This window comes from Copadichromis virginalis, linkage group LG11, assembly GCF_057382275.1.
Source record: "Copadichromis virginalis isolate Kocher_CV1m ecotype Utaka linkage group LG11, C_Virginalis_male_GT1.1, whole genome shotgun sequence".
In the NCBI taxonomy this organism is placed as follows: Eukaryota; Metazoa; Chordata; class Actinopteri; order Cichliformes; family Cichlidae; genus Copadichromis; species Copadichromis virginalis.
This window is the reverse complement of record NC_140628.1, coordinates 40,433,209-40,443,925: the sequence shown is the minus strand read 5'-3', so window position 1 is coordinate 40,443,925 and position 10,717 is coordinate 40,433,209. Positions and strand designations below refer to the sequence as shown.

The following is a 10,717-nucleotide window of genomic DNA, read 5'->3' as shown; positions in this document are numbered from 1 at the left end:
AACACCTGGCGACACATAGCGTTTTTTTAAAAAGCCCAGAAATGCGCCGTATTTGATAGCTTGCTGCGAGACCTCACACTGTGCACGTTGGGTGGGTTGCCAGTTATCGGACCCGGAGCAACATCCCCCAAAAACCCGAAGAGGAGAGTCCTGCCCCCTAGCCCTGCCAGTGTAGCAGAAATGATGAGGATGATGATGCAGCAGCAGCCGTTCTTCTCTGCGTGAGTAGCTTAATGTTGTTCGTGTGTAATTTACGTTGAGTAGGCTAACCACGTTATTACATTAATGCATGTAAGGTGAACTAGCAAACATCATCATAGCTACATGCGGCTGTCTTCTTGTTTGATGGCAGATACTCCCTTCACCCTGGACAAAAAGGCTAAAATGACCAAAGAAAAAGTGGAAAACAGTTAAACATGAGAGGTTTTTGGACAAAGTTTGTGTTTTTTTTTCATTGTTTAAGCACTGCTTCCAGCCAAGAGTGATACCATATATGCCCCATAGCTGCAGAAAAGGCTAACATTGTTATCTTTTTACAAAAACAAAACAAAACAGCTGAACATGGGAGGTTTTTGGACAAAGTTTGTGTTCTCCATTCATTAAGCACCGGTTCGAGCACCGTTTAAGCACCAGCACCGTTTCAAAAGTACCGATTTGGCACCGGTATCGGATAAAACCTAAACGATACCCATCCCTACTCACTACAATAAATACATCGAGTCCAACGGGGGAAGGTCAGAAGGAAGGCGAGTGTTTCAGAGGGGAAACCACAAGTCTGAGCAGATGTTCCAGATGTTTACAGAGTTGTACCCCAAACTTTATCCTGATGACTCATGATGAAACATTGTAAATAAAAAAACCAAAACCCTTTCTTCTGCAAACTTCCTGTTGCTGCAAGCTTCTTCCCTCTGTTTCACAATAAAAGTCTTTCCCTTCTCAGTGCAATTATTGTGAAACATGATTTATTCACAGCTGGTTTCCTGACAGTTGGCTGCAGTTCTTTTTCTCTTTAATAAAACACCCAAAACCAACAGCCTACGGAGGCCCAACAGTGCCAAATCTGTCAGAAATTCACATCTTCAGAAAACCCCCAAAAAAACAAACAGATTCAAACAAGCATGAAGGTCCGCTATGACGGCACACCTCAGCTGGATGCAACATGTGATCACAAGCTCAGGTACGAGCCAGTGTTGTGTCTGCACACGCTGTTAGCAGCAAAGTCTGTATATTTTTTTATATATTTTATTTTATTGTTTACTCCATTTAATTTGTAAAATATGCACACACACACACACACACACACACGTAGAAAAACATATTTAGTATACACATCCAGTAATGCATATACTATTATATATTGTACATATATTTATTAGTCTCAGATTTAGCCATTCTTATATTTTGCTTGTTTTACGTTATTGTATTTTTGCACACCTCTGTTGCTTGTGAAGCTCGCACGCAAGAATTTCACTCACATGTGCTGTACCAGTGTACCTGCACATGTGATGTGACAATAAAAGTGATTTGATTTGAGTCTGTGAGAAATGGCACAGATAACAGTCTGACATAAAACTTTAAGTTTGCACCAAAGAGGCGATTCCCAAAGAGCTGAAACGGCACAAGTGTGAGGCCTGAAAACTCTGCAGCAGACCAGAGAGACAATCAGCCGATCGTCTGCTGCTCAGCCTCACAGGAGGAAACGCTGATGAAGGTCAGAGGAACGGGACTGATAGAGCGATGGAGCCACATCATGGTCAGCGTGTGCGAGGAGCTCCAACACAGCGTCAGCAGCCCCCTGTGAGACGGAGGCTCCGTCACGGCTGCAGCTCAGTCTATGATGTTACAGATCTTTGATAAACGTTTGAATTCTGAACCATCACATGTGTTTTGTATGTTTTAATAAACATACTCATAGAGAATATAAAGAAATGAGGGTGGCTCATGACTTTTGCACAGTGTGCTTTCATCCACGGAGGACTGCAGAGAACTTTATTGTGTCAGACCGATCCAACAGCACCACCTGCTGGCTGGAGGCCTCAGTCACAGCTGCGCCCCTGCAGTTTTTTCTGAGCACGAGGCGTGCAGCGGGGGCGGACCTTCATGCCTGCTGTCGGCGGGTTTCCAGACTCGGATTCTTTTGATCATTTTGGATTTTATTAGAGAAGCAGGAACACGGATTCATGCTCGTGTTCAACAACACCTGCTAAAAAAAACTAAAAACAACAACAACAACAAAAAACAACAACCCATAAAACGTTGGTGCTTCATCGCTGTCTTCCTCTGACAGGTCAGAGGTCAGTCCTGTTGACCATCTGGCTGAACTTCTCCTCCAGGGCTTGGGAGGTGATGCGAGGCAGACCGTTGTCCAGAGGGGAGCCCTCCACCAGGCTGTTCATCGGTGTGGGCGGGACCTGAGACAGCTCGTCCTTCCTGTCTCCTGGGAAACCATACCCATCCCACGTCGTCAGGAAGTCTTTCATGATGGGGAGGAGCTTCTTCCGAGACGCCAGTGAGTTTCCTGGAGACATAGGGTGATGAAGTCACCATCAGTCCTGAGGCCACCCCCCCCCAGAGACACACCCTACAGAGCATAGCTAACGAGGCAGCAGAACATCAAGCATCACCTGTGCACACCTGCAAGATGTGTCTGATTACAGGAGTGTTACCTTGATGATAGGCTGAGATGTGAGAGTGGGGGCTGCTGAGCGGACTCAGGTTGAGGGCGGGGCTTTGGGCTTGTTCCAGGTACTGGCTCACCTGAGGAGGGAGGACACCTGAGCCGTCACGCAGAAGGAACAGCAGACTAAAGAAGGGGGAGGAGAGTGTACCTGTTCCCTGCAGGTGGTGCTGTGGCTGAACACAGCAAGTTCTCTGATTGGCTCTTTGCTCTCAGTGAAGAAGATTGTCATCAGCAGCAGCAAATCATATCCGTACTTCTGACAGAAACCTGAAAGCTCCGCCTCCAAGTCCTCCCTCTGCAGGAACTCCTGACACATACACACACACCCATACTCAGCAGCATGTCTCGTCAGGTGTTCTGCAGCTCTGATGCCACCTGGTGGCAGACTGGTGTCACTGCAGCTTATTAGTATGACTGTAGTACAGTGTGCAGTACTGACCTGCAGTGAGATGTAGAGAACAGAAACGGAGAGATTCAAACTTCCTGAAACAGCTTTCATGTCCTTCAACAACATCTCCTCTGTGTTCAGACCTGCAAACAAAGTACTGCGTCAAATACTCCAATAAAAAAAATATATTACACCAAGTACAGTAAAACTGCAATACTAAAACAATGCTCCATTGAATTCTTTAATAAAAACTATAAAGGAAAAAGTACAAATCTGCAGTGTATCCACACCTGAAGAGTAACAAACACAGGTGAGTCCAGACTTTGTTCCACCTGTGTTCTCAGTTATGACTGACTTCTCAGAAACTGACCTGAGACATCCAACTTGGCTCTGTGCAACTCCTGGAAGAGAGCGCCCCTCGGTGGCAGAGCAGGGAATAGGTTCTCCAGCGCTGCAGCATACTGACTGTCTTTGGGAGTGACTTTACCTGCAGCAGGTGACATGTCCACGCAGTCCACCACGATGGCAGCTGCAGACCAACACAGACAACCCACCAATCAGTCAACGGCACACTTCAGACACACAAGATTTACTCAATTCAGGTTTATTTATACAGGTAGACCCGACAATAATACATAAAGAGAAAACTCAACAGGCAAGCACTTTGGCGACAGTTGGAAGGAAAAACTCCCTTTTAACAGGAAGAAACCTCCAGCAGAAGGAAGCTCTGCCTCCCATTCTACTTTTAAATACTCTAGGAACAACAAGTAGGCCGGCAGAGCGAGAGCGAAGTGCTCTAATAGGGTGATATGGTACTACAAGGTCATTAAGATCAGATGGGGCCTGATTATTTAAGACTAGGGATGGGTATCGTTTAGGTTTTATCCGATACCGGTGCCAAATCGGTACTTTTGAAACGGTGCCGGTGCTTAAACGGTGCTCGAACCGGTGCTTAAAGAATGGAGAACACAAACTTTGTCCAAAAACCTGTCTTGTTCGGCTGTTTCCCACTTTTTCTTTGGTCATTTTAGCCTTTTTGTCCAGGGTGAAGGGAGCATCTGCCATCAAACAAGAAGACAGCCGCATGTATCTATGATGATGTTTGCTAGTTCACCTTACATGCATTAATGTAATAACGTGGTTAGCCTACTCAACGTAAATTACACACGAACAACATTAAGCTACTCACGCAGAGAAGAACGGCTGCTGCTGCATCATCATCCTCATCATTTCTGCTACACTGGCAGGGCTAGGGGCCAGGACTCTCCTCTTCGGGTTTTTGGGGGATGTTGCTCCAGGTCCGATAACTGGCAACCCACCCAACGTGCACAGTGTGAGGTCTCGCAGCAAGCTATCAAATACGGCGCATTTCTCGGCTTTTAAAAAAAAACCCGCTATGCGTCGCCAGGTGTTTCATCGGATTTGAGGTGTGACCTCCTTTGACAGTATCACAGTATCAGCTTAAAGCACTTGTTGCTGCTGAGTTTGCATATTTTGCTGTGAAGTACAGCCAGACTTTTGACCGCTTCGCCTTGGACATTTTTAATCTGTAGCTCTGCTCTAACAGAACGTACGTACCTGGCCCCGCCTACTATCCTGGGAAACGTAAAATGATTGGCTAGAAGTGTATCACAGCTCAGGAAAAAAAAGCACCGAAATAAAGCACCGAAATGTGCGCTGCTTTTCGGTCTGGTTACTACCGTTTATGTCAGAAATGATGGCACCGGACACCGGTACCCATCCCTATTGTATGTGAGCAGCAGGATTTTGAATTCTGGACTTAACAGGAAGCCAAAACAGGAGAAATCTGCTCTCTCTTTCTAGTCCCTGTCAGGACTCTTGCTGCAGCATTTTGGATTAACTGAAGGCTTTTCAGGGAGTTTTTTGGACTTCCTGATAATAATGAATTACAGTCGTCCAGCCTGGAAGTAATAAATGCATGAACTAGTTTTTCAGCGTCACTCTGAGACAGGATATTTCTAACTTTAGAGATGTTGCACAAATGGAAGAAAGCAGTCTTACATATTTGTTTAATATGTGCGTTGAAGGACGTGTCCTGGTCAAAAATGACTCCAAGGTTCCTCACAGTGTTACTGGAGCCCAAGGTAATGCCATCCAGAGTAAGAATCTGCTTAGATACCATATTTCTAAGCTTTTCAGGGCCGAGTACAATAACCTCAGTTTGATCTGAATTAAGAAGCAGAAAGTTAGCGGCCATCCAGGTCTTTATGTCTTTAAGACATTCCTGCAGTTTAACTCATTGGTGTGTGTTATCTGGCTTCATGGACAGATAGAGCTGGGTGTCATCTGCATAGCAGTGTAAATGTATGCTATGTCTTCTAATGATGCTGCCTAAGGGAAGCATGTATAATGTAAACAGAATTGGTCCTAGCACTGAACCCTGTGGAACTCCATAATTAACCTCAGTGTGTGAAGAGGACTCTCCATTTACATGCACAAACTGGAGTCTATTAGATAGATATGATACAAACCACTGCAGTGCAGTACCTGTAATACCTACAGTAGGGCTGCCACAAACGATTATTTTGATAGTCGACTAGTCACCGATTATTTTTGCGATTAGTCGACTAATCAGATCATCATCCATTGGCCGTAAAACTACAGCTTATTGCACCAGCAGCATCTGCTCTTTTATAACTATCATTAGCTTACAGCTTTAAGTGTTTCAGGTATGTGCTAACTAAAAATAAAGACAAGATGATAGTTTATTAAATTTTAATGAAATTTGCAGATTGTTTCAGTGAAGTTTAATAAACTCCTTGCTATCTAAATAAAAATACTAATACTAATAAATAAAATACTAAAAAAGCCAAACAATAACATTTTTAAGTTATCTAAGTGACTTATATATATTTAACCTGAGTAGCGAAAGACAGTGGTGGGTTTGAAAACGATTTGCCGGGAGTCCGGTGTTCTCACGGCTCTAGTTAGCCTAGCCCCCCGGCTAGCTATCGAGCTAGTGGGTAACAGACGTCTCAGAAAACGTCGGAGCGCTTTTGAAAATATGCGGTGTCCTGATAAACTGAGCAGATATTTGAGGTTTACACAGCTACATTCCAGCCTGAAAATATGTTAAACGTTTATTTTGTGACCCAGAAAGAATAATAAGAGTAACATTAAAACTAACTAGCTGCCGCCATTGTTGACAACTGCGCTGGGCCGCGCTATGAATTCTGGGACACAGCTTCTTCTTCTTCGGGGTTTAACGGCAGCTGGCATCCTTGTACATGCAGTGCTGCCATCTCCTGTTTCAGTCCGTTATTACACTCTTAAATCCTGCTACTTATTCCTGCGTCTTTGGGGATCTTACAAAGCTTCCAACGACGCATCGACTAATAAATCAGTCGTCGACGATTTTGATAGTCGACGTAATCGTGACTAGTCGACTAATCGTGGCAGCCCTAACCTACAGCATGTTCTAATCGCTCTAATAGGATATTATGGTCGACAGTATCGAACGCTGCACTGAGGTCTAGCAGGACAAGCACAGAGATGAGTCCACTGTCAGAGGCCATAAGAAGATCATTTGTAACCTTCACTAAAGCTGTTTCTGTGCTGTGATGAGCTCTGAAACCTGACTGAAACTCTTCAAATAAACCATTCATGTATTCGATAACCTTCGAACGCTCAGTAACACCAGGTGTGTACCGTAAAGCAGGTGAGCAAGCTGCAGGTCCAGGATCTCTGGAGCTCTTTGAATGATGCGCTCTGTCACCAAGGTAGCGCAGGATCCCACTGTTTCCGCAGTAACAGGACAGGTGGGGGAGGGTTCCCTCTCTAGATGGTGGTGGTCGATCACCTCTGCAACCGCCTCCTCTAGGTCGCTGTCTGAACTGCAGCAGAGACAGGATGTTAAGACAGGTGTGATCACCACTCAGGTGTGCAAGGTCATCTGTGAGGTGTTACCTGGGCAGCACGTTGTGGTCGACCAACGTGAGCCGCAGGCGGCCGGCCCGCTGCAGTGCTCGCAGGTCCAGCTGGTCCCTGAAGACGAGGAGGTCCAGAGACAGAGCGGCTTGGCGCAGCAGGAAGACGCTGTCCGAGCGCAGCCGCAGCTCCGATTGACGGATGTTCAGCAGCGGCAGAACGAGCATCTCGCCGGGTGCAGTCTGACAGGGAGAGAGAGACTTCAGGTAACCAAAGTGGGTTAAAACGTCTTGATGCATCTCAATCATTCAGGTAAGTAAATCTCCAAAAGTTGATTCTGTTCATCTGGACGTAGCGTTTTGTGGGAGAAACGTTTCGTCACTCATCCAGGTGACGTCTTCAGTCTCAGCTGACTGCAGGTTTCAATCTTATAAACAGGACATTTACATAATGACTGAAACAGCCCACTGAGGAACAATGGGCTGGGAGGTCAGTTCCTTAATCTTAATTATGCAAATTCTCATGACCATTGATCAAAGACCATGAGTACCATTCACATAGAGTTGGGGAATGGCTGCAATCACAGCATTGTAAGATGGCAAAAGATGTACCCTTAGGCCCCTCCTCCATTCAGAGATGGTCTTTGAGAATGGCCAATGGTCATGAGAATTTGCATAATTAAGATTAAGGAACTGACCTCCCAGTCCATTGTTCCCTCAGTGGGCTGTTTCAGTCATTATGTAAATGTCCTGTTTATAAGATTGAAACCTGCAGTCAGCTGAGACTGAAGACGTCACCTGGATGGGTGACGAAACGTTTCTCCCACAAAAAGCTACGTCCAGATGAACAGAATCAACTTTTGGAGATTCGTGTAACCAGTTCATTACCTGTACTGGCAGCTGATTGGACTGTGGCTTACCTTAGACAGGAAGTAGGCATAGGCCAGGGCAGATACCATGGAGTCAATGTCGCAAGCTTCATTTCCCAGGACAACATGGAACCCAGGGCCGACCTGGTCCGAGCTCAACTGGGGAACAAAGAACAGAGCTCCTAACATACTGATACAACCCGGCACCACCTGGCACCACCTGATAAAACCCGGCACCACCAGAATCCCCTGGAAGCATCTGGTATAACCTGAAACCACCAAAAATCCTTTGAAACCACCTGGGACTACTATCCCTAAATGCAGACATATTTAACGTCCACAGTCTCGTAACGTCTGCTCTGAGACTGCAGGTCATCTGTGCTTGGGTTAATGCTGGATTTAACATGGAGAGGCTTCTTGTTTCTGCTGTAGTAAAAACATTTACTGTTAAACTGCAGTAATGTGTTGAAATGCCCCGCCCCTCCCCGTGCCTGGGTCTGCTGTAGGTTTCTTCCTGTTAAAGGGGCGTTTTTCCTCTCCACTGTCGCCAAAGCGCTTGCTCAGAGGGTCACATGATTGTTGGGGTTTTCTCCATTTTCTTTGTATTATTGTAGCGTCTAGCTTACAGTACATCAGTGTATTAATAAAACTGCATTCAATTTGGACAGAACAGGCGAGTTATAGAAACATGCCCCTCCTTACTGCTGCCTCTGCTGGACACCAGAAGAACTGCAGCAGTGGTGATCCTGACAGGTGTGTCTCACCTGACCTCACGGCTGACTGTCTCACTCACACCCACAGCTGCGTTTCCGGTCGTTGACGTGTGCAGCTCCACAGACTCGTGCAAACTATCGTAGTGCTCGGACCTTGTCACATGATGTAAACAGTGCCAGTCATTCTGCAGCAGCGCGAGCTAACAGGCTAACCCGCGTGTGTGTGTGTGTGTGTTACCTTCACGGCCCGCTGGCAGCTCGTCAGAAACTCCTCCATCTGCTCCGTTAGCTGTTAGCTGCTAACAAACGGTCAGCTGTCTGTGACTCGCTTTCACCTGATAAATGTACGCGAGACAGAAACGTGCGGTGGGCGTGGCTTGTCAGGACCCGTGTACGGATCGCCTTTGAACCAAAACACTAAAACTTCGCGTCCCGTTTGCAGGGACCACGTGACCAGTTTCTTACTGATGATTACGTGCCTTTTTTTTTTACTTTTGCCTTGTAATAGGCCTTTTTCTAGGTGTGACCAAAAAGCAGGTAAACCTGTGTCAGTAACCATGGTAACAGTCTCAGTGACCCTCACTTGCAGCAGGTGTTTGTGACGTATTTGATGTATGAAGCTAGAATTTCACAGTAATCGTGATGAAGGTTCAAACTGTGGAGGCGTGGGGCAGAGCGTGCGCTGAAGCTCGTTGGTCCCTGTGCTGGGAAATCTACGGCCCGCGGCCCTGAAGCGGGCCTGTATTTCCACCTACAGTGATGAAACCAATGCATCATCGGCTGCCGTCCTTCATCTGTGTCTTTATCGCAGCATGACGGTTCAGACAGGAAGTGAAAGAGTGAACCCGAAATGCGAGGTCTCCACAGAAACGTGTTAGAAACCCAGATTATTTCAAACCTGTATGACGTCCACTTTATTCTGTCTTCTAATTATTCTGCTTCCTGTTTCTTCCACCACTCCATGCCTCCAGTAATGATGACGCACTCTCCTGCTGGAGCCTCAGCCGGCTGCCACTCTGATGTGCAGAGCGGGCGCTTGGTGGTTCCTGCGAGGCACCGTCACAGAGGTGTCTGCTGTTTGTGGTTCTGCATTGTCCTACAGACGCTTCATGAAACAAACGTCCCCATAAAAGTCATCGATTGTGTTATTTAGGTAAACAGCTGTGACAATCCAGTCATGTGTTCTTGTTTATCTATTTGTTTGTTTAGTTGTTGGTTTTTCATGGTCACTAAATGTTTATTAACAAAACTAAAACTAAAACAAAAACACGAGACAACCGGAAACAAACTTCCTGTTTGAAACAGGCAGCTCTGCAGACACCTACGGCAGCCTCACGCACGCGCATGACCCTTCTGTAAACATGGGCGCGTGACGGTCGGAATGTCGAAAGGTTATGAGCCCTTCAATGACCTGATTAAAGCTGGGAAATATCATCTCGTGCTGCCTCAGGCTGCTGTGTTTGTATCCTGACCGGACAAACGACTCAAAGACGCGGTGAAACGGCGCCAGCATCCCGGAAACAGCCGGACTCACGGTTCATTTTTCTCACTGCAGCCTTCAAAGCCGGGCTGTCAAACTTAACTGTGAGCCACTGCTGCACAGCAAAAGCGTTAAATATGTTGGTGTTAGTGCTTTAATATGACTCACAGTAGAGTCACGGTCTTTAAATGTAAGCCTGAGGTGTAAAATAATACTGTTAAAATCGAGTGTTTCCATATCAAATCTGGAGGCGATGCAATGGAAACGTGAACTGACCTCTGAACTCCTAAACGGACTATGACACTAATAAAATAAATTCAGACTCCGCCCCTCATTTTTAAAAAAATATTACTGTTGTTGTCGTTTGGCGCTATATAAATAAAACTGAATAGCTTTTTTGAGTTGAGACAAAGCGGCGTGAAAGGCATTAGCCTCGCTGCTCGGTGAAATCTGTTGTTTGCAGCCAAACACTATAGCCTTGGAAAACAGCTTGTATATGAATATTCAGTCAGGTTTTGGCTCAATTACACCTAAAACAATGTTTAGATTGTTGACATAATGATGCTACGTGAAGCCTGAAAACCACCAAACCGACGTAGCAAACAGCAGAAGCGCTGACTGTGGGTCGACATCCCTGCAGAGTTTTGTGCACACGGTTTAGGTCAAAATGAAACAGACTGTTTTAAATGTAGTTCAGCAT

At 45.9% G+C, this 10,717-nt stretch overlaps 1 protein-coding gene across 2 annotated transcripts; it reads right to left on the bottom strand.

Annotated features, from left to right (window-relative positions):
- Positions 1 to 1,881: 1,881 nt before the first annotated feature.
- Positions 1,882 to 8,841, bottom strand: prune1 (prune exopolyphosphatase 1). 2 transcript variants are annotated; one of them, XM_085472548.1, is made up of 9 exons: positions 8,776 to 8,841; positions 7,876 to 7,983; positions 6,996 to 7,198; positions 6,738 to 6,922; positions 3,439 to 3,597; positions 3,120 to 3,211; positions 2,829 to 2,987; positions 2,667 to 2,757; positions 1,882 to 2,518 (listed from the first exon to the last, which is right to left on the bottom strand). In XM_085472548.1, exons 1-9 carry the CDS (start codon positions 8,812 to 8,814, stop codon positions 2,289 to 2,291), a joined length of 1,266 nt encoding a protein of 421 aa, XP_085328674.1. In that variant the 5' UTR covers positions 8,815 to 8,841; the 3' UTR covers positions 1,882 to 2,288. The 2 variants fall into 2 exon arrangements, with proteins under 2 accessions (XP_085328674.1, XP_085328675.1); XM_085472549.1 differs by lacking the exon at positions 8,776 to 8,841 and adding an exon at positions 8,589 to 8,654.
- Positions 8,842 to 10,717: the final 1,876 nt, after the last annotated feature.